At 46.9% G+C, this 24,042-nt stretch overlaps 2 protein-coding genes across 3 annotated transcripts in view; one reads left to right on the top strand and one right to left on the bottom strand.

Annotated features, from left to right (window-relative positions):
- Positions 1-24,042, bottom strand: part of LOC144164308 (uncharacterized) — a 98,503-nt gene that overhangs the window by 47,557 nt on the left and 26,904 nt on the right. The window lies entirely within an intron of this gene.
- LOC144164306 (uncharacterized) lies at positions 1,701-23,797 on the top strand. 2 transcript variants are annotated; one of them, XR_013321150.1, is made up of 2 exons: positions 1,701-1,917; positions 20,203-21,122. XR_013321150.1 is itself a non-coding variant. In XM_077694803.1 (2 exons), exon 2 carries the CDS (start codon positions 21,303-21,305, stop codon positions 22,797-22,799), a length of 1,497 nt encoding a protein of 498 aa, XP_077550929.1. In that variant the 5' UTR covers positions 1,701-1,917; positions 21,206-21,302; the 3' UTR covers positions 22,800-23,797. The 2 variants fall into 2 exon arrangements, 1 of the variants encoding a protein (XP_077550929.1); XM_077694803.1 differs by lacking the exon at positions 20,203-21,122 and adding an exon at positions 21,206-23,797.

Here is a 24,042-nt window from a genome sequence, read left to right as displayed (position 1 = left end):
TTTACGCTGTACGGTAAAAATATCAGTTGATTTTATTTCAGGTGTTAAAACATTTTTCTTTAAATTACACACTGGCACGCTCCCTGTTAAAACTTGGATGAAAGATCGGGGTCTGTTTATAGCTTGGTCGACAGACTGTCGGCTCTGTACTCGACCAGAGAGAATTGATCACTGCTTTGTAGACTGCAGAGATGCTGTCTTTTTCTGGGACATTCTACAGCGAACGCTCAAAAAAGACATGGATATTACGCCTTTCTCTATCCGATTTTTGCCATTCGACTATCCTGGTGAGCCACCTTATGACATGTTCGTGTTGATTGGTTTGTACAGTCTGTGGCGATGCCGCTTATGTGATAGGCATGCTGAGCCACCAAGATCAACTAAGTCTTATTTCCGAGAAACTGTGGCATTTGTACATAGTGTGTATAGTTCGCTTGACCAACCACCTGACTGGTTCCCTCTTTTGAACGCTTGTGTGTGTTTGCCTGAATTTTGATGTATATTTGCTTCTCATAACTTCAGGGTATTCTTTTGTTTGCTTGTATTCGTCGTACTGCAACGTCTGAGCGTATTTTCCCATGTAATAAAGAAAAAAAAAGCCTGTGGTTGAGTGGTTTGGAGCACTAGGTACGTCAGCGCAAGTGTTTTGCAAGTCACAAGTTAAAATCCCCACGGGTACGTGCTTTTTTTTTTTTTTTCATAAGTTCACTTTTTCGTTTTCCGCCGATGTTTTCTATACTGAGTTCACCTTTTTTTGGGCCGCAACGTTCATTGCTCCACGAACTAGTTCTCAGAACGCGCGCAGGCTGGCACTGGCGCGCTAGCGAGTTCTCGTTGGCGTGCTGTTGCCATAAGCACCGACTGCTTGCGGGCAGTGGGCACAGGCCAGAATCAACAGACCCTTGGCTTGGTGTGAACACGCTTTTTACGATACAGGCATGAGTGAGGCAAGCTCCAAATATAGGGGAAAAGCGCATGGCATTTGAGCGTCTGCGGGGACGCGGAGGGCGTTCATGCACTGCGTAGGCCTCGGCTAGTGAATGCTACGATTCCAAGCCGTCCTGGGAGGCTTATGCATTTTACAGCCGACAACATGCAGAAGCGCGGTACGATGATTACTGAGATATTGAGAATGCCCATCCAACAACGCCATTGATTGTGTTTTACAGAACCGAAACCGAAACTTGTTGCTTGGGCATCGTCCAATCACGGTGCGTCCTCCTCCCAACGTCACAGTCTTAGTTGGTGCGGCCACCGCAAACCGCGCATGGTAGTTTTTCTTATTTCGCGCTTTGTAAAATAATTACCGGTTTGTCAACCGGATAAACGATGAAAAGTGTGCTAATTTGAGCCAGTCTACGCAGTGCAAGCAAAAACGGGAGCTTGACAATTTCACTTCAGTGTCCCTTTAACTTCTGGCTGCTTCAGTCACGGCCGGGCGGCTGGATCGAGCGACAAACTGGCAGACATACATACATTCATGCGAACAGACAGTTTTCGCAGTTGAATATAGCCCAGGAAGGACAACAACATCTTTGAAATCCGTGCGCTGGCTGTTTCTCTCAGTCGGCGCAAGCGCTCGCCTACGGGGACCCTCCCGCTCGGTCCCGAAACCAGTCCCCGGACGCTAGCGCCGCGAGGGAGTCAAGCGGCGGCAAACGTAAACACCACCAATCACGCCCTCGCCCGTTGAAATCCGAGCTACGTGGCAGGCCCCACCTTGCGTGCGCTCTCATCCAGCGGCCGTGGTACTGTATTGCAGAGCTTTTCAGCTCTAAAGATCTGATGACAGACAGCGCAAAGGTGTCAAGTCGGTTGTCGTAACTTGTTTTGTATCACATCAATCGCAATGCGTTCGAGAGAGGCAACAGCATTTGAACTCCGCTGCGGCATCACGTGCTTCTTTTGAAGTTAGAGGTGAGCAACATAATAGGAATGTGTCACGTCTGCCGGACTTTGCTGCTCGCTATTATAAGCTCCATGTTTGCTGCCTTTGTTGCTGTGTTCGTACGACAGTTGTGACCACTATCGGAATTTTCTGCGGTGTGCACGTGTGCATTAATGTCAACTGTGTCGCGCGCTTGTGCGTGGTACGTGTTCGTGATTTGGTATTGCCCCCTCAGCTAGATAAATATATTTTGTTTATGTGAGTGGCGTTGGCCTCAGGAAAGTTTCACATTCGCTTTGTTGGTGTTGCTAGTGGCCGCGCTTGATTGAGTTACGGCTGAATGAACCAAGACCGCTGGCTCCGCCCTCGACGGCACCGCCCACTGTATGCCGTTGATTTCGCGCACTGGGTCAGCGATGGTCAGCCCAACACCACCTAGACTATAAAGCCGAAATTCTCTTTTGCGCGACGCGGCCTACGTCATCGGGCTGGGGCGGGTGGTGGCTGATTGAAAAAGTCGGCTTCTGGGCAAAGCACATGGTCGTCTTCCCTGCAAAGCCCAAATACTTTTCTGCTGGCGTCGCCTGCTAGCTTTTCCGTGGGCCCTTCCACCCCTTCCTCTGTCCCCCGTCCCGGCGGATTCCGAGTCACCAGATCCAACGCGTCAGTAGATCCAACGAGTCATTACATCCATTCGTGGATCTACTGACTCGGTGGATCTATTGACGCGTTGGATCTAGTGACTCGGTTGGATCTACGGACCCGTTGGATCTAATGACGCGTTGGATCTAATGACTCGGATGGATGTACCGACCCTTTGGATCTTACGACTCGTTGGATCTAGTGACTCGGTGGGGTGGGAGGGAGAGGAGGGTAGTTAGGGGAGAAACCTTCCCCCGCCGCCTACCATTCCGGCTTTACAAAATGAACAAAAGGGCGCCCCTCTGCTTACTGCTTTGGGGCGCGGCTATGCTTTCTAGCGCTGCACACCTTTATATCCGCTTTGTCGAAAGCTCGTGGTGAGTTCGTGCTGCACACAAATAAGGCTTTCAAAGGAAAGGGGCAAAGACGTTTGAGATTGACCACGATGATATTATGTGCACAGGTTCTCCAAAAACCTTACTTTGGAGATGGGGAGTGAGGGGGGGGTGGTGCCTTACTGCTAATTTTAGTTCGCCGTGGCGGTTGCTAGGAAGACCGGTACAGGAAAAAGGTTTATTTTTTTTTTGTCGGTTGTGTGCCCAACAGAAGTAAATGAAACATCGTAAAAAAGCAACGCAAGGAAGGAAACACGGACCCGGAGCTGTGCCTGGTCTTTTTCTCGGGTTGCTTTTTTATTGCATCATTGCTTTTATTATGATGTTTAACACGCCGTCGCCACACAGGTGATGAGGCGCGCCGTAGTGGAGGGCTCTGGATTAGTTTTGACCACCTAGGGATCTTTAGCGTGCGCCGAAATCTCGAACATAAGTGCGTTTTCGCTTTCCGCCTCCATCAGAAAACCGGCCGCTGCAGTCGGGGATCGAACGTGTCCAATTCTTTGCTAAATTATTTATTTACTTATTTTATACTGCAAACCTCACTTCAGGGTATACAGGTAGGAGTATAAAACGAGAAACCAATATACTATAAGACGAAGAACATTAGGATTCGTGCTGCCGGTAATACAATCCTAGCGAATGCTCAAACTCTAACAATCAAACTAGCAACACCGTATACCTCCGATAGCCTATTCCGCACTCAAAAGAAAAAAAGATCTTTAAACCCGTCTAGACGAGCCAGATAAGGTCTTATCGGTTCGTTATAACTTAACGGAGCACCTCGTTTGGTGGCCGGTTGTTCATACGCGTCTTCGTTTATTTTAGTTTATCCCCTAATATATAATTTCAAACTTTTTTTCAGTCTCTTCTTGTGTCAGTTGACTTGCAGCAGTTCCAAATCATATGATTTTAAGATATTTTTGACAGATACTATCCCGACGTATAGTCGCGCTGGTATTGTTTATTTTTTTTTACTAATCTTTTGCTCAGTCAATGCTGATGAGGACTCCGCATGGAAGAGGCATATATTATTTGACAATACTGCAGGCCATAAATTTGGCCCCACCAGGAGAAGGTACAACGCTAAATGCACGACACTATTCACATGAAGGTTGCACATTGACCAGAATGAATAAATGTTTATCCCGCAAATTTAAAAAGGGAAATGTTTTTCTACCTCGGTGATGAAATTAGAAAAAAGAAATAATTGTGCAGGGAATGAATTCCAATCTTCAAATGTTTGAGGGAAGAAATTGTACTTGTAGCTATTAATTTTTGCGAAGATGGGAGCGAATGAATGTTGGTGATTGTGACGAGTCCTCCTTGTTTTTAGAGGTTCTACATAATCGGGTAGGTTTAGTTTAATTTTTCCTGAGAAACAGTTGTGTAAGAATGCAATGCGACTAATCTTTCGGCGAGTTTCCAAGATCTGAAATTGATTATCATGCATTAACTGGGTAGGAGAGTCCTCCCTTTTGTACTTCCCAAATATAAATCGCACGGCCTTGCGGTTGACTCTTTCTAGTTGAATCTTATCTCTTTTCGTATGTGGGTCCCGTATTACCGCTGCATATTTTAATTTACTTCTTAAAAAAGTGTTATAAGCTAAAATCTTAACTGTCCGGGGCGCTTCTGAGTTTTCTTCTGAGAAAATAAAGCTTACGCATTGCGGACGCACAGGTTTTCGAGATATGGGCTGACCATTTTAAATCGCTTGTGAAGGTGACGCCAAAGTATTTGTGTTCTTTGACCTCAGAAATAATACAATCTTGAATTTTATAAAAATATGAGCTCGGTAACTTTTTCCTGGTTATGCGCATCAGTACAGTTTTTCCCCTGTTCAGTTCCATGCCCCATTTCTCACACCACCTGTCAATAGCAGAAACAGCACCTTGTAGTGAACTATGATCATCTGGAGATAAAACCTGTTTAAAAACAACACAATCATCCACGAACAACCGCAATGAAACGTCAGCCGGAATACCAGAATTCACGTAAATTAAAAATAACAGCGGTCTGAGTACGCTTCCTTGCGGAACTCCAGAAGAAACACCACATACATTTGAAATACGATTACTAACATCAACGTACTGTTTTCTATTCATAAGATAAACTTGTACCCATTGTACCCATCGCATACTTTAAAATAGGGCATACAAGTTTCTCGCATGCAAGTAATTTAATATTTTCGGGCATGTTGTCGTTTTTTTTGGGAAAGTAGAACAGCTTTTAATAGGCCTCCGCCTCCACCGCATCCTCAATCTGAGTGTGCCGCCCCAAATCGTATTTAACGCCATGTGCTTTATTAATGCTGTGTTGAGCCAAGGCGTGGCGGGAATGGAACAAGGTAGGAAGCGAATTTATTTGCGCGGCACCCACGGCAGGCGTTCGATGTTTGGCTGCACGAGGGGCGAGCCTCGATTTCTTTAGTTTCATTTCTCTGGGCATATATTTTTTTCGCCCTCTACTACACGCTTTGTTGGCATTTACCTCAACCATACCGTATTGGCTCGAGCTTGCACAATCGCACCTAAAAAAGGCCAGAACATCTGCCGTTGTGGTTTAGCGGTTACATGTTAGCTTTTTGCTACAGAAAGCAGTGGGTCGAGTGCGGCTCGTTGCCATCCTTTATTTTTCTTTTGCGTTTTCATACACAGCTTAGGTTAGTTTTCGCTGTTCTTTTTTTTTCTCGTAGTTAGGTTGTGTTCGATTCGTTAACCTTACGTTACCATAATGGAAGGCGAAGTAGTGCCAGACTACAGTGCCTAGTATGTTCTAGGCACTACAGCCAGACGGACCATTTTTCATCAAAATACAGCTGGTGGGCGTCGCTTTAGTGAAGGGCTTATAATACCGCCGGGCGGCATATAGCCACAGCCTAATATAAACGCACTCGACTTCCTTGAAACGATTTCTCGTGTAATTATTAATTGAGAATAGTTCCTCGATCACGTTTTATTCTCTTTACGTTTTTTTAATATCTCCGATTGGTTTGTAAAAAAAACATTTATTGGTGCCACAATAAAGTCTGCATTCAGGCTTCAGACGTGGCCTACGTCGTCTTCTTGACCCCAACCGCGGCTGAAGCCCCGCTAGCCGTTCCCGGCCCGCCGGGCTCCTGATCGATTCCTCTGAAGCGGGGGTCCCAAACACGCGGTGCGCGGACGTTTTGATTCGAACCTATTTAATCAAAACCTATTCATTACAGATGTCCTTGTTCGCAATTATGCGTTATTTTTTGCCCAGCGGATGGTTATGCGGCATCGGCAAAAACATATGTTTATTCGTTGAATCTTTTCTGGAATATTTGAACCTTCCGGAAGCTTCGCTTTAAAAACGCGGAAAGCCAAAACAAACTACTTCAGTAGCGATGCGCACAGTTTGTACCAAAATACGGAAGCTTCGCATAAAAACTGAGCATCAGTCCTGCTCAGCTGATTTGACAGTGGAGCTGTTAGACACCAATGAAAATGATGTTACGAAATGAATTACAAAAGCGCTTTGAATTGCAATTTAACAATATAGTTGACTCCTATTGATACGAACTCCATGGGGACCGTAAAAAGCTTGGAACCAACACAACTTTGAAATAAACTGAATACCGCTGTGGTAGCTCTGTGGTTAAGGCGTTGTGCTGTTGTCCAAGGACGAGGGTTCGATTCTCGGCCGCGACGGCCGCTTTTCAGATGGAGGCGTAAAGCGAAAACACCCGTGTGCTCGAGATTTCGGCGCACATTAAAAATTTCCAGGTGGTTCATCTTAATCCGAAGCCCTCCACTGCAGCGTGCCGCGTCGCCGGTGTAGCTTCGGCGCGTTAAACCTCATAATCAATCAATCAATTAAACATAGCACAAAGACGGCATTGCCATAGCTACGCTAAACTTATTTATTTTTGATGTTGGTCACAGCCTTGTCTTTCCTCGCCAATTCAAGCGCACGACATGGTTTGTACTGAGTGTCAAGACTCATCGTTAAATTTGAAGCCTGAAGCGTCCAAGCACGTAAACTGCTTACATGGAGTTGTGTGCAACAAAAAACGTGGAAAGTACGTAGGGATGCGTTCGCTGGCTCGAGTTTCAACTGAAATGGCTGCGCGTGGCCTCAGTTGCGATGGCGCCGACATAACACAGTTCACGGTGTTGTTTTAGCGCCGAAAAAAATCGAATTTCATCGAGAAATGACGGCCCCCTGTATGTTTTTTACTCAAAATGTCTCCCAATTAACCGACTTGCTTGGTTTTGGCTTCAAATTATCGGGTAATTTTTTAATCTAATTGCACGTATATTTGCCGGGACCAGAACATCACTTCAAGTTAACCGAAAATTCTAATTAAGCCACTTTTAATTATCGAGAGTCGGTTCAATCTTGTTTGCGAGCGTATGGACCGGACGTAGTCCGAACGAGCGCAAGGAACACGACACTATTGTTATTTTCGACTTAAGCTATTTTTCAGTTCAATGTAGTAATCAAATTTGAAACTGCAGCAGTTTTATTCAAACAGGTGAACATGAAGCTGCCTGTTTTACGTTGTTTTCGAGACGCTAATGGAATGTCCTAGGAGCAGCTGCTTCATGTTCTTTGTATTAAAACTGCGCCTGGTAATTACCCGTGATATAGTCTATAAAACTCCCCGCGAGTAGTCAGAGTTAGTTTATATGTTTCTGGGTTCGATAAAATGGCGCTCGATAAAACAGCGTTCGATAAACTATCCGGATCCCGTTTCGGGGTCTCTTCAGCAAAACAAGAGTTACAGCCATTTTCTGCAGCCATTTTAGCCCGTACATGTCCAAATGTTTACAACAAATGACAATTCCTCGACTTAAACCATTTCAATGTGGATCACCTAATTACGACAAGTAAATGAATCAGTAATAAAATACCTGTCAAGCCGCACTATAGTTTTTCCCGGGATGTCTACGCTACAGCAGCTTCCTGAAAAGTTGGGGCTTTGTCGCAAAGCGTATTCTGCTGAACGATCCTGCTGACATAGCACGGTAAAGTAGAAATGCACACGAGCGAGCGACTTCGAGCTGCGCTGTAAAATAAATAACTTTATTGCCACCTACTCGGGAAAAAAATTGGGTATAACAAATGGTTGAATAAAGCAAGACCAGGTGACGCTTTCCGGCTTACCGCAGTTCTAGATGTGATTACTATGAAGTTATTGAGCGCAGTGCAATGAATTTTTGCGCAGCCTATATTGGGGACAAAAGCTTGCTTTTTGCGCAGTTTCAAGTTTATAACTTTGTTCTACCAGGTTTTATGGCCATTAAAATATCCCTTATAGGTGTCTGAAGAGTAATTTTTGATATTTAATGGCACGCAAACTATTCGGAGTTTCATATCCCAGCCCACTTCTTGTTCAGTGCGAAATATCACTTTTCTCTTGCGGATTAACTAAGCTCCTGCCCAGTTATATTTTTGAGCAGGAAAGCTGGGGGTGAATCAATTATAAATGAGTGATTGTTCGTTGATCTTCCGTCTTACACGCCAACTGGAGGTTGGGGTGACTTTGCGCGCCAAACTCGTTGCCAAAGTAAATGAGGGCCAGGAAGACGAAGTTTGAAGTAGAATAACGAGATTTACGTATGCTTATTTACATTTGTGAAAGATGGTAAAAGAGGGGAAATCATCCGGACTGACGACATGGGAACAAACCCGTTCGGCGAAGTAGATTGGGCTGCCCACCCTACACAAAAATACTGAAATATTCGTCCACTCTCGGGGAACAATTTTCACCTACACCCTCGCGTCTCCCATCCCTCCGGGTGTAGGCCCGTTCGTCACATGGCGTTTCGTCATAGGCCGGTTCGTAATACGCCGTTTGGTCGCATATGATCATTCGTCATAGGACATTTTGTCACTTAGGGAAGTTCGTCACAGGAACGGTAAAACAAAATTTGCGGTGTGTTTTTAGACGTAAGTGGTGATAAGGCATCACTCATTATCTTTCGTACATCTTGCATAATGGTTGCTGGTTGAGAAAGTGTAATTGTAACTAATTTGTACGTGTTGTTCTCACAAATTACGTGATTCCCGCAATGGACCTTTTTCCAGTACCGGTCCCTTTAGCGGCCGCCACGGCGAACTAAAAATGGCAGTAAGGCACACCCCCAAGAAATTTTGGCTTTCAGAGAACTCGTGCACAAAATATCCTGGTCCTGCTGCCCCTCCCGCACTGACCCGTCACCCGCACCTTTCACATGAATGTCACGGTAGCAGGCGAACGTTCTCGTGACTAATCTTGCGTGTTCGAAGCGCCCCCCCCCTTTTTTTTTTCATTTTCGTAACCCCCTCACTGACAGCCATGTGCTGGCAGCATGGTCAGTCTCAAGCTCAAGCGTCTTCGCCCCTTTTCTTATAAAGCCATTTGTGTATGCCCCTACGAACCCACCACGAGGAGTACAAAGAGAAAAAAAAAAGAAAACGTGCAGATTATAGCCGCTCCCTAAGCAGCCGGCCGAAAACACACTGGGGGGCCCGCATTCTTCGTTGTAGCCCGTCTTCCAAGAACTTTATTACGCTACGTCCCCGCCTCACTTTTCTGTCTAGGGTTGTGAACTCCTGTGGATAGTTTAAGTGTAAGTGAGTAAAAACATTTTATTGAGGCGGTGAAGTGGGAAGTTATCAACACACGCCACCCTACATGCCCACTCTGGGTTGCATTCTTTGCTGAACTTTCCCAGAGGGTACGGGCCGCAAAGAGAGAGAAAAAAGAAAACCTGTGCCTCACTTGCCGAGAGAAATTCGGGGAGGGACAAGTCGCTGACCCTTGGGGAGAACGCCCATCGGGATCCAGAATCCAAAATTTGCTATACAACAACAACAACAACAACAACAAAAAAAGAAAATAGAATAACACCCTTGTTTTGGCGGCATTTTTAGAAGGCCTTTTCGGTGCATCAACATACCATTACACGCACAGTTAGGTACCGCACGGCTACATAGTGGAGTTGCAATGAATTAGATTTTTTCATGTTCATTTTTAATAATTATAAGGGCACTCAATTTCTTCGAAACGATTTATACAGTAATTGTGTATTAAAGATGGCTCCGCTATCATGTTGTATTGAATTGAACCCCAAGAAAGACGGGCAGTGCAGGTTTTCTCGTTGGATGTAAAGTCTCGTTGGATCTAGTGACTCGGTTGGATCTAGTGACGCTTTGGATCTATTGACGCGTTGGATCTAGTGACTCGGTTGGATCTAGTGACGCGTTGGATCTATTGACGCGTTGGATCTAGTGACACGGTTGGATCTCTTGACTCGTTGGATCTTCTGACTCGGGCATCACGTGACCTAGTGGATCTCCTGACTCGTTGGATCTAATGACCTGTTGGATCTAGTGACCATAAGCGGTCCCGGCGCAGGTAGGTACGTGCAGGAGCAGAAAGACGCCCATTGTCGCGAGGCCCACAAAAGCCCAACGAGAAGGGGACGAAAAGAAAAGGCGCGCCCACTCAGCATAACTTCCCTGCTTATCCTTTGTAGTGGCTGGGCGGCAGAGTTCACTAACCACAGCTTACCAGAATTTTCTTAGCCACCCCTCACAACAAGTTTCCTTCAGGGCAAAGAGGTTCAAGTAGTGCCACACAGCATGCCCGTGTTTGTGTCAGTTCGCACAGTGACAACAAATATCGATGTATATTTTGCGGTAGAATGAGAACAGATTGTTTGGTAAATTGTGGACAAAAATAACGTAAAAGTTTATAAGTTACAACCTTTATTTGCAAGCAAGTTCGACGGAGGTTGAATGATACCTACCCCGCACTATTTTCGACAGCGCATGTAAACTGAAACTGCTGTGTTCTCAGTCAGCTTTTTTTTTCTCACTGCACCCACGTGCATGGTACTGCGCGCATGATCCTGACCACGCTTCTTTTCGTGTCTGTCATTTGTCATTCTGCCGGGGTGGTGCGCACTATATTTGTGATGCCGAGCAAGTGATCAGTTCCGTGGTGTCGCGGAAATTACACACCAGAGTGTAAAGTGCTGGTGTTTCGGTTTCCTCAAGAGGACGAGTAGCGACGAAAATGGATACGTGCAATACGCCGAGAAGACTTTCCACCTACACTGAACTCCAGGGTGAGCTCCTGCTGAAGCATGTGCTGTGGTGCAGTACAAACATTCTGCTTAAGAACTTTTGTTGCCGACTGAATGACAAGAACGCTGAGTAAGTGAGTCACTGTGTTCACAGCAGCACTGGTGTTCTTTTAGTGCAATAAATCCGTTTAAAGTCATCATAAATGCATTTGTAGTGTTCGATCTGCATGCTTTTAAAAGATAGCTGGTATCATTAGGATGTTTCGCTGCAAAAAAAAAAAATGGTTTCTTGCCGAGAAGTCACAAAGACAGTCCTAATAACACATGTTTCACTAATCTAGACGTATTAATTCCCCAATAAATACTTTACGCGCGGTATCAAAAAGTAAATGGCTCAGGATTGACGTGAACTGGTCCATAAAAAAATTCGAGTAATTTTGTGTTGATACTTTTATCTGAATGTGGAGCAACATGCCCTCAAATTTAGGATAAGCGCAATAGTTCGAATGGTCGCATCGTTTCCTGTGAAATACGGTAAATAGTCCTGACCCCTTCGAGTTTCAGCGTAGTGTGTGAAGGACTGCTTCTAATGGATTTCAAAAAAAAAAAAATTAAAAGTCGTTATTGAGGAGAAACGTTTTCTTACCAACTCACTCTTTTTACAGGCATCGGCTGCAGACACCTCCGTGCACAATAGAACATGGCAGGGGTATTATAATGGCGTCCACGAATGATCAGCCAGTTAGTCGTATAATAATCCTATTTGTCGGTCATGCTTTGCATTACGCTCTCACAGCGCTTTTTGGCCCATGGCAGTGAAGTTGAATATGGTGTGCATGTTACAACAAAATATTCGTAATGATGCTGTTGGTACGTGACAAAAAGAACATATTTAAAATAAGAACAGATAAAATTCACATTTAGCTTTACGTTGAGTCTTTTAGCATGTATTGCATTCTACTGCCCAAAAAATATCCAAAACGAGCTCGTGTTCTTCGTGTGTTAATGTTTTGTGCTTATAACTTCACTTCTAAACTGTCCAACTTCTCCTCGTTTGCGCTTGTAGCTGAAAAACGTTAGAGTTAGTTGCATGTGCAGCACATTTAAATCCCTTGTATACACCACAATGTAATCAATGAGGAGTCTACTATTGTCTTATAGATATATAGTTAGTGCGGCTAATGGTTATACAAAAAAGTATTCGCGAGCAACAGTGCAAACGATTTTTGTGGGCACCGATATGTTTACTCAAACAACACAGCTTGGCGTTACATGGTCGGCAAACTATGGGGTCATGTACAAGCACGGGAACAGAAACAGAATACTACGATCCCACAATTTTTGCAGTGACACGGCACTAAACCTGTTCATTGCCTCCGCTTCCGTGCTCTGCGGGTGGCGCGCGGCCGCCCCTGCCCTGTGACGTCACGGTGGCACTCCGCAGGCCTTGAAAGTCTAGGTGGTGTTGGTCAGCCACGCCGCTCGCTCGTTTTGGAGAGACGGCTTCTACCACTGCGAGAGGGCGCTGTGCTTCGCAGAGTTTATTTTTGGACGCTTCGATTGGACTGTACGGAGTGCCGTATTTTCGCGCGTATAACCCGCCCCTGCATATAATCCGCACCTACACTTTCAGCCCGCCGGAAAAAAAAATCCTCGCGTATTGCCCGCAGATGACAGGAAAGTCTGCACCAAAGCTACTGCTCAAGCAAGAGGTCACATACTGTGTAGACAGAAAAAGCGTGTATTTAGCAAGTAAAATACACTGACTGCAAGGCGAAAGTCACAATTCGCTCGGTGTCACTGCTCTCGCTAGAGCTATCACTTGAGCCGCAGTCCTCACCGTTGTACACGTGGTCAACTCCGGTTCCATCCATGTTGTTTGTGATGCAGTATTTTTGAAGCTTTTCTGCACCATTTCACCTGGAGTCGCCCCCCAAGCCTCGGCAATACACTTGCAGAATAGGGCAATGTCAGGCCTTCGTATGCGTCCTGTCGGCTTACTCAGTGCATCGCATCCTGTATTTTACATGCAGGAGGCGATGGTCAGTGCTACTGCGTAGGAGCTTCACGGCACAACGCGCATTGCCGTGAAGCTGCACTGAAGGAAAAACCCCGCTTATTATCCGCACCCCTTCTTTGCCACTGAAATTTTCGCATTTTTGGTGCGGGTTGTACGCGCGAAAATACGGTTAGTTTCCAGTAGTTGGGGGCCGTTTCCACACTGGCAGTTGTGGGAAGAGGCGGAACAGGTACCGCTAGACGCAGGCAGTTCAAAGTGCAAGCGCGCATGACCTTGTATGCGTAGTTCACGCCCTGGAAGCCGGCATTGACCGCCACTGGGTGCCTTTTGTCGCCTTTGTTTCATTGCTCCCACCGCGGTGCATTGAGAACATCCTACCTCCTGTTCCAATGATATGTGTCGCTTATAACCAAATTATCTTTCCCGGGGTCTTCCACCTTGCCCTAAATCTGCCCTTGCCATCCTTTTCCTCCAGCCTTGTTTCACTCTGTATCTCTCTCTTTCTCTTAAAGGGGCTCTGAAAGGCGTTTTGAGCACACTAAATGAACTAGCGCAATCGTAAGAATGGGTCGCCAACGTCAGCTGTGCGAAGTATTACTCTTGTACGTGCAGCGGAAAGCTCACACTTTTGTTGCAAAGTTCGTCGCTATTTGCACACCCTTCCCTGCGTGTTTTTGGACGCCGCCATCTTCACATGTCTACGTCACCAATTCCCAGATGTTCGCCATGAGGTAGACATCTTGCTATTGGGTGGATTTTTCACGCACTTCCGGCAAAGAGATGTGTCGTCTGCTTAGCGTCGACTCGCCGGCTGATCTGCCGGCGGAGTGCCGGAGTGCTTGGACATTTTACGACTATCCAAACAAGTGTAAACAAACGCTTAACCAATTTATTCAATGCAACACGGCCATAACACGACATGGATATTTTTTTACCTGACTACGCTCCGTAAAGAAAGCGTTGAAGCCCCGTGGCATTTCTTTCGCGCAATCGCAGAGAACGCCCTGAGCCGAATGCCCGGGTTTGACGCATACGTTTTATTCAACTTCAAAATAACCCAGACATGCGCTTCGAACGAACACAGCGTCACAACACGCGTTGCAAGTCTGAACCGCGATTGACCGACGATCGGTTGCGTCCTCCTGCCCGTCGTAAATTCGGCACTCACCTCGCGCCCGGTTTGCGGGGACGAACAGGTCACTTAACTCTGGCGCGCAAGCCGAGAAGGCTTTTAGCCAGGCACACGTACTGCACATACGTGTGCCTGTACATACGTATGTACTGTACGTATGTGCAGTACATACGTACTGCACATACGTACTGCGAGGTTGAGTCGTACGGCGCTCGAGAAGGATAATCCAGACCATGGGAAGCACTATCCACCCGCAGAAGTACAACGTCGCATTTCATCGAGAAACCAACGCATCCACAACACACAGGAGGCGATGAACACACACAGCTTCGGTAGCTGCATTGGCTTAGCTGCAAGCTTCGTTCGGACAGTCAGCGATGTTACGACGATACAGAGCTGCGTGAGGGCGAAGTGCTAACCACTTCACGTATTTAAAAACACAGGGGCAAAGAACTTGGTTCATCGGAAGCAAAAAAATCTTTCCTCCAATATACTGGCCAGTGTGCCGAGGGCGGGCTCCAGGCGGGCGTCGGGAACGATGTACACGGCCGTCTGCCGCTTGGTGCGCTGCCGTGTGGGAGTGTGCGCGTTCATCCGGCCCGAGCAGATCGGGTTACCTCCGCGCTGCGTAGCAGACGGCAGCTGCAGAACTTTTCATTCCCGCTTGCGACGAAAGCGAGCGAAAGTGACGGCAATTCTGTCGCGCGACGAAAATTTGTCCCGACCATTCGACAAAAACGATCGTCGCGCGACAAAGCGACGGAACTCCCGTCGCTTTTGTCGCAGTCGCAAGTGCGAACGGGCCTTTATGCGCAATCTCCGTCCCACATAAAATAACCTCTTGCTTGTCGCCTGAGCATACGGTTGATATCTGACTACATTACACTGTGCTTGCGAGTGTATTTGCGAGTGTATTTAAACGATGTCACTAGGGTTGAAACGTAAGCGCTCGGCGTGCAGCTTTGTAAACATTACGCTAGGCACTATACCTCCATCTCGCGCTACTTGCCGCCGTGTTGGAAACGCAAGCGGCCTCACGTACGCACGCTATTTTGCTGCTAGAGAGTTTTAGCATAGCGCATGCGCGCGCGGGGAGTGCGAGGAGGTTGCCCCTCAGCGGAGGGAAAGAGCGGGCATGGCGAAGGCAGGCCGCGCGGAACTAATCCACCCTACCGTGACGAATTTGCTCTCCCCATTCGCGCCCCGCTACCCGCCGCCGTAGCGTTAGCGGACGGAGCACGCTATGCTAAAACTCTGCTAATAGAAAGTTTTAGTACAGCGTTTGTTGCCTTTGCATACGCTAAACGCTAAATTTTTGCGTCCCGCTACGTAAACACCGCGAGGGGAGTTTTAGTAGAGCGTCTCATCAGTTTTGCGTAGCGACACGCTAATGCATACCGCGCCATCTGTCAAATGTTTTCCGAAATGACTCGCCGGCTGAACTGCTAGCGGAGTGCCGGAGTGCTTGGACATTTTACGACTATCCAAATAAGTGCAAAAAAACGCTTTCCCGTCAGTGTTGAATGCAACACATGGGTGCAGCTTGTCAGAACACGGGTGCACGCCTCTCGAGTGCGGCGCTGGTTTGCTCTGCGCCTTCCCGTTCATAGCGATCCGATCCGGCGCGTTTTGTGCACGGGTTCTGTATTGGTTTAAAATGTCTTTTTCACATGCCGCCTGTAGGAATTACCACCGCCGCAAAATAAGACCCGGCACCAGCGGGGCCACTTCTGAGACGGCTTGGATAAACAGTGCGTGGTGCATCAAAGGGAACGAGCGCACGATCCTCCCCGTGCGGCTGCGAGTTCGCCAGCGATACAAAGTCACGTGCCGCCGGACACCGCGAAAGGGCAAGGCCAGGCCGCACACATGCGGGACGGTAGCAGACGGCAGTCTCAGGAGCGCAAAAGCGGAAGTACGTCACCTCTTAGGAGCGCAGCATCATGGGAGGGAACGCTCACGCGCCGTCAACAGCGAGGAGGAAATGCGGCGCGACGATAGTGCGCGGTTTTTTATTTATGATTTCTTTAATACTGATCGCTTTAAAGGGACACTGAAGTGATTTGTAAACAATGCGGGATTACGAGCGCAAACTGTAGTCCGGAGTCCCTGGGCCCTGTTTCGACCACTCTGTGCGCGTTTACGCGAATTTATTTAGTAGAAAAATCAATTCGAAAATGCTGTCCTCCTCTCTTTACGCTCGCCCATTTTCTGTGGCGTTTTCGTGTGACGTCAGCAGGAGAGGAGCTGACAATTGGCTGCGCTACTGCACGGCTCGCCGACCTTCCGCGACCGAGTCAGTCGGCCCACCGTTTAGTACGCCGGCCGCCAACGGGTCGTCGCAATTCGCTCGATCAGTTGAAACTAAGCCACAACACGTTTGGGAATGGAAGAATGCGCCTTTATTTACTTCGTTAGTTTGTATACTGTATCTAGCTCCAAGTCAAGGTCGCTTCACACAAGCGCTGCACAAGCGCACATGCGACGCTTCGCTGACTGGTACGCCAGTAGGAAAATATAAGGCCTCTTGAAGGCGGGAGAAGAGTGAGCGAAGTCAATATAGGTACTAAGGAAATAAAATCGACTGAGATTTTCACCGTACAGCGTAAAACTAGGGCGCGGGAAGCACTTTTTTGCGCTGGGCGAACAAGCAGAGCGGTCAGCAGCACGACTACGCATCTGCGAACGCTTTCCCGTCTACGAAATGCAATTGCTAGACGTGAGCTATTGTGGAAACTCGGGGGACGCTTACTGCACGAGCGCAATTCGCCGCGAGCTCGACATGTAGGTGGCGACAGCGTCGCGCTGCTAGTGTGGATGCTCCGCTGAGCGGCCCGTAAGAATGCACACTGTGGGCGCGCTTCGTGCCTTTTTGTCGCCGTATGTGCGCACGACAGGTGCAAACAAGAGTGGTATGCTGTAGTTCGGTTACTCAACGTTCAATGTATAGCATGGAAGCGGCAGTCAGTTTTCATTATTACGCCAAAAAACGCGACGACTCATCGGGAATCTCAGAATGGCCGTAGTTGTGACAATGAACTTGTACGCTGTAGCTCGTAGCAAGCTCGATCTTTCCAGACTATGGCTTTGAGCCTTCAATAAAAGCATAAATAGAAACAAATCGGGAAGCCTCAATCTCTGAAATTCAGTTTACAACGGCAATCTCAGTCGCTTTCACTGGTAGCATGACGCATTCTTGCATTTGTGGGATTCCCTGAAATGGTGACACTACTTAACTGCCCCGAAATTCTTTCTAAGGGCTTACGATATTTTTTGTATGTTCAAAAGGCAACACATAATTACTGAATTTCGATCAGCGCAGAGATATAAATGTAACCACTCTAACTGGTCTTTTAAATGAAATTTTAGCGACTCTGAAGGAAGGTTTGATGAATAACGGTTTCGGATCACTTATTTACGGCTTTCGTCGCAAGTGAACGTGCGAATTGAATTGTCAACGCACGCACTACAATCAACATCTCATGTTTAGCTAGGTTTTCGTAAAGTGACAAGCAGGTTTACGGTGTGCAAACTAAGCTTCTGGGACCTCACAGTGAGCACAAATTTTTTGTTACGGCTGCTCTGTTGACCATTTGTGTTCCTTTTAAAATCTAACAGGTGCCTGCAACAGCGAGATGTGTTTGCATTCTTGCGTATAAGGTCGCTTACGAACCCTAAAGATGGCAATAAATGAAGTTGCGCTGTTGCAGATGTAGTAAAACATTTCCTTTTTATTTCTCGTTGCGAATCAGCGCAACGGCTTCCCGGTAACTAGTTTGTTTTGTAAACTGAACATCGTCTTTGTCTTGGCATTTAATTCTTGAGGATTGGTTAAACAATAAAATTCTGTGCATTTAGTTTTTTTTTTCGGGAAGGGGAGGGGGGGAGGGTCCTGCCAACGTTGCAAGAACAGCGAGAAGAGAACGCATGTAAAGCGAAAAGCCAAACTATGGTTATCAGTATTACTTACAATCGAAACTACACTAGGCGTCGTGTTCTGTAGCGGTGAAAAAGCAGTACGTATTTTCAAAACTGATTAACCCCCCTTTGGTCCGGGATTGTTCAGGAATTGTGGCTCGCCTTTTTCAAAATTGTATTGAAAGCAAGCATTGTGGGAAAAAATTAAAAAAAAAAACAGCGAGTCATGGCACACACCCCTCACACATGTGGGCAATAACGTGCATTATATTACGTGTTTTCTCGTCTTTCTTTAAACTTTAAACACAGGCGCTTGCGGGTGTAAAATACGTGTCCGGTAATGTATGGGCGATAGCGCACGGGTCGTGTGCAGTGTAAAGGTTTTTGTTTGTTTCTTCTTTCTATAAAGACAGCGCAATTTTACAAGGGTGTGGAATTTTCACGCGTATGCACAGGTCTTGTCGCTTCTTACCCGTTTCGCGTACTAAACTTTTATCCTTTAAATACTCACCACGCCACCTTCAAAAAGCACCCTTCGACGTTCCCGAAACGGCCGACGACTGCACTCAACAATACGAAAAGTGCAATGTCTGGAAGCAATGTTTATAACACGTTTCACACTCAAGCGGTGAGCAGGGCGAAGATGTTTCGTGTAATTAAACCAGCGCATTAACCCGCAACGGCCGCTGATTATTGCATTTCTAGAGGAAATGCGCAAGCAGAGGTAACTATGTCATTGTTTACTGCCAAACGAGCACACATATTGGTTGTTTTGTCGTGTGCAGCACGCGTCTTGCGCCTCACGCAACGTAAAAAAGCAGACGACGCGAGAGCGCCATCCACACTAGGAGCGGTTCGTCCCGCCGCCGCCAGGGGCCGACTGTGTTCGCGCTCGGGGCGAATACAACAAATAGTCACCTAAGCTGCTTGAAATACTAAAACTAAATAAAAGTGTAAACTGGTTATACATTATATACCTTATCTTTCCGATCACCGCCAGCGGCCGCCTCTGGCCTAGTCGTCTGGGGTGCTAGGTATTCATCGCAAGTGTTTTGCCAGTCACAAGTTCGAATCGCCGCGGGTACATGCTTTTTTTTTTATGAGTTAACTTTTTTGTTTTTCGCCGATGTTTTCTATACTGAGTTCACCTTTTTTTGGGCCGCAACGTTCATTGCTCCACGAACTAGTCCACAGAACTCGCGCAGGCTGGCACTGCCGCGCTAGCGAGTTCTCGTTGGCGTGCTGTTGCCATAAGCACCGACTGCTTGCTGGCAGTGGGCACAGGCCAGAATCAACAGACCCTTGGCCTGGTGCGAACACGCTTTTTACGATACACGCATGAGCGAGACAAGCTCCAAATATGGGGGAAAAGCGCATGCATTTGAGCGTCTGCGGGGACGCGGAGGGCGTTCATGCACTGCGTAGGCCTCGGATAGTGAATGCTACGATTCCAAGCCGTCCTGGGAGGCTTATCTTATGCATTTTACAGCCGACAACATGGCAGAAGCGCGGTACTACGATAACTGGGATATTGAGAATGCGATGTAAATAATTATTGTCATATTTACTAAGAATCAACCACCACGCCAAGATTGACACTGCAAAAAACAAAGCTACGCCGGTCATCCCATCCAACGACGCCATCGAATGTTAAACATGTTGTTTTACAGACCGAAACCGAAACTTGTTTGATTGCTAACCTTGGGCATCGTCCAATCACGGCGCCCCCTCCTCCCAACGTCACAGCTTAGTTTGTGCGGCCGCCGCAAACCGCGCATGGTAGTTTTTCTTCTTTCGCGATTTGTAAAATAATTGCCGATTTGTCAACCGGATAAACGATGAAAAGTGTGCTAATTTAAGCCAGTCTACACAGTGCAAGCAAAAACGGGAGCTTGACGAATTCACTTCAGTGTCCCTTTAACAACATTTTTGCAGGAGGAGATTGCTAATGCATTGCTTTATTGGTTACATGTACATCCATGCATCGACGGAAGGTATTTCAGGACCCCTTTAAAGGAGTACTGACACGAAATTTTCGTGTTACGTTTTTTTCGCTGCTATGGGTGCCTATTAGCTCACTAATCATAGAATGGCACATTAGACGGTTGATCGCAGCGTAAACAACGAAAACAATCATTTACGGCGTCGTTTATTCGTGTCAGTTTCGGTTTCGACAAAACGAGCGCCCAGCGGCCGCCATGAGAGGAGGCAGCACCTGACGTCACCACTCTTGTCGCACCGCTCCCGGTCTGGACGCACGCGCGAGCGAGCGAGCCCACGTGCTCGCCCAGACCAGCTGAGGTCTTCACCATCCCCGCGCGCCCGGGCAGCAAGACGTCAGTCCAAAAACCATGACGTGTACAGCGCGCGCCAACCGCAGCCAGCACGTCGGCTACATCACGGCAGCCCCGATGTCGGCAGTTTGGGGCAAGTGGCAGATGATGTCATGCTTGCCCGCTCTGGGCTTTCTCGTGCGTGCAGAGATTAAAATGGATTTAAAATATGTTACACTGAACGGCTACCGTTGAAACTTGCTGGCAGATATCTCCTGATAAAAAAGAAGCATTTTACATAGTTATCTCAGCTTCGAAATTTCGTGTCACTACTCCTTTAAGGTTACATGCTGCTTCCAAAAGTTTTTCAAGCGTGTTTAAAGGGGTAACCACATGCAGTGTCAGTGACGCGATTAATTTATCTCAATGGGTAAAACTATAGTATAACAGGTAGCGTGGGCGAGAGCGACAAGCGAAAAAGTTATACACAGGCTGCCGGGGCCGACTTCAGCACAACGGTGACGAGCTTTCGTTGTCTCCCACATTTGGCCAGCCAGAGGCCACCCACAAGCGAGCGACAGTGACAGCAGTTGGACCATATGTTAAAACAACAAACGTTGCATTGGCAACTAAGCAGTCAATAACCATCCCAGTAGTGGTGGTCCATGTCACCGCATTTTTTCACATACTTTGATTACAGTTCAGGTGAAATAGCTTTCGGAGAAATCCATCTGAAGTTTTCGTCACGCATTCTTACAATTTCTCTTGCACAATATTGAAATTGTTACTCATATGCTTCTAGTTCGCTAGAGCCGTAGTATTTGCATACTACTTGAGTCTCGCCGTGTGCATGCATGTTTTTATGTTATATACATATGTATTACTCTTGCAGTTGGCTTCAAGTTCCAGCCCAACTTCCTTCAGGGCTACCAAACGAGAACAGAGCGACACCTTAACAAAAAGTGGCGGTTGCGATATTTGAATTGAAGATGGCCGACAGTGATGCACCGGCTACTAGTCAAGACAGCGACCTGAGCAACGTCCTCAAAGACAAGGTGAGTACTAAGGATGGTGAATCCAAGATAGCTGATGGTGTGGAAGTGAAAGGCGGTGCAACACAAGCAACTGAAGTTGAATACAAGGACGATTTCTCAGTCGACCAAGCTCATGTTCTTCGCCGAAGGTTGACAGAAAACCGGTCTCTCAAGAAGTTGAAGTTCTGGGGAACTCGAGTGAGCATAATTAAGGTCGTCGTCGAAAACCTGGAAGAAGACACATCACTGGAGGAACTGGAGTTTTTCTGTGTTGACACTGAAGGCCAAGGTTTCAGTCTAAACCTTTCAGGAATTTTCAAAAAGCTGCGAGCCCTGCGTCTCAATGGCGCCGACATTGAAGACTCATTTGCCAAAGAAGTCGCAGACTTCTTACGCGGAAATGACTCTCTGCAAGAGCTGAGCCTGTGGTGCAGCGACATAGGCGACGAGGGCGCCATGGTGATCGCCGAAGCGCTCACTGCAAACAGTACACTCAAGACGCTAAACCTAACGCAGAACAACCTCACATCGAAGACGGTGGTAGCATTTGCAGACGCAATGACTGTCAACACCACGCTAAAGCTCGTGGAGCTCTTCGAAGTGGACCTTGAACTGGAAGAGATCCGTGCACTGTTTGAGCAGGACCGCTACGCTCACGTCTTCGAGAGGATCTACATCCTGTGGAAGCAGGACTTCCTCCCACACCTCACAAAAATGCTTCTTGAGGACAGGCACTGCTCCGACGTGTCCGTAGACATCACAAGCTCAGTACCCAAAGACGTCTTGTGCGAATTTTTCAATGCCGTGGCGCGAAACAAGACCGTGAGGGACCTGTTCTTCTATCCAAGCGGCAACACATTCGACGCCCTCATCGACGGCCTCGTGCACGTCGTGAAAGAGACAAAGACGCTGGCCAACGTACAAAACCTCATGGAGTCAGATCGTAGCGAGTCACTCGTTAAAGTCCTTAACGCCCTCAAGTCTAACCGCTCGATCACAACTTTTTCAATGTATGCGGAGCTCTTAACACCCAATATTGCGCAGGCTTTGTCCGAACTCTTGCTTGTCAACAACACCCTGGTGGACGTGGCTGTGTGCGAGTACTGCGAGATCACAAGTGATGTTCTCGGTGTTATCTTGCAAGGCCTCAGGGAAAACTTCACCCTGACAGGGCTCATGGTGTCTTCGGATCCTAGTGACGTCGTCGAAGGTGTGTCTGAAATGGAAGAGCTTCTTAAGAGAAACACTCGGGTCTTGGAGAAGGCGGCCGAATTTGTGGTACGTGACGGTCAGTACTCGGACGATGACAAGGACGGGTACCGTGAGGGCGCAGAGTCCCTCAAGAAGGTGTTCTCCAGCGTGGGTCTTCTTGAGGTTCTGGAAAAGCGTACTGGGAAGAACAGGGAGACATTGCGCAGTGACGTGGAAAGAGTGCATTCCTTAATTTTATAGTCATTTATGTATACTGACATGGCGTGTGCTTTAGTTTATGAGATCGTTTTGCAGCTTTTTTATTTTAGGAGCAAAACCCCTCAGGGGCTAGGACTGTTGGCGTCTCCTGTCGTTGTTTCATGTAGTCGCAGTACTAAAACACCGTTACACCTGTTTTCCAATGCCGCGCGCTAGAACGTTTCATCTTCGTTGAAAAAAAATGCCCATTCAAAGAACACACCGATACACTCGTTTTCCAACGCCTCATGCTAGAACGCTTCGTGCTTCAACGCTTCCTGCTTCAAAGACACAAGACCTTTATAGCAAAGCTGTGTACCTCTACCCCCGAATGGTTTCATCTCTGTGTGCAAAAACGCCAAGGTACCAATTAAGACACTGCATGCTTCGTACTACCCCAGGTTTCACATTACTGGAGATGACCCAATTTTTCGAAGATTGTGGGACGCTGCTCGACATCACTTTAGTGCAATTATTTTGCTCAGATAAAGGTACCACAAGTTCCGAATGCCCACCATCACAAATGTTGTCTTCTAACACCATTACGTGTTTTATGGTTGTTATCGTTTACAAATAAAGAAAAACTGGTTCCGCCTTGGCGTCACTTTTACTGATAGTATGCATCATTGTGCTTACATCTTAGCATTGTATGTTGTCATGTTGTAGTGTACTGTAATGCGCCAGGGTAGGGGTGTATGATGCCAATGGTTAGAGATGTGTGTGATGTTTTTTTTCAGTTCGTAATAACAAAAATAGTGGCTGCGCATACAGAAGAACGTGAAGGTGGGGCAAATTGTGTGTTCCACTCTAAATCGTGCTGTTGTCATATGTCGTTGAGGAAATCTAAAACAGACCCAACAGGCATGGCGTGGTGATTGGCATTATGGTTATTGAAGGAGGGCATCATCACAGGCAACCGTATAGGATTCGTCGCTTTTGAGTAATAGCGACTGGTATGTCCCATTAAAGGACATTGCTGAACTTGCGATTAAACTTGGTTGGTCACAATATGAGGCTTGTATCTGAAAAAATTTTCTGACAACACAATAGCGCTGAATTGTTTGCCTGTGACTCGGTTCAGCCACCCGGCCAAAGTAAAACAAAATCACAGTTAAATCTAAACGTCCAAGTATCGTGTAATGTTCATACTTGTTAACATTATTGAACAAGACATTACGCAAATGTAAGACAGAAAATTAATACATAAGCGATATTTACAGAATCCCTTTATAAAAAAAATTCATTG

Source organism: Haemaphysalis longicornis, unplaced genomic scaffold, assembly GCF_048455015.1.
Source record: "Haemaphysalis longicornis isolate Haplotype H1 unplaced genomic scaffold, Haemaphysalis longicornis Haplotype H1 scaffold_13, whole genome shotgun sequence".
Classification (NCBI taxonomy): domain Eukaryota; kingdom Metazoa; phylum Arthropoda; class Arachnida; order Ixodida; family Ixodidae; genus Haemaphysalis; species Haemaphysalis longicornis.
Note: the sequence above shows the minus strand (reverse complement) of the source record. Positions and strands in the feature narration are given on the sequence as shown.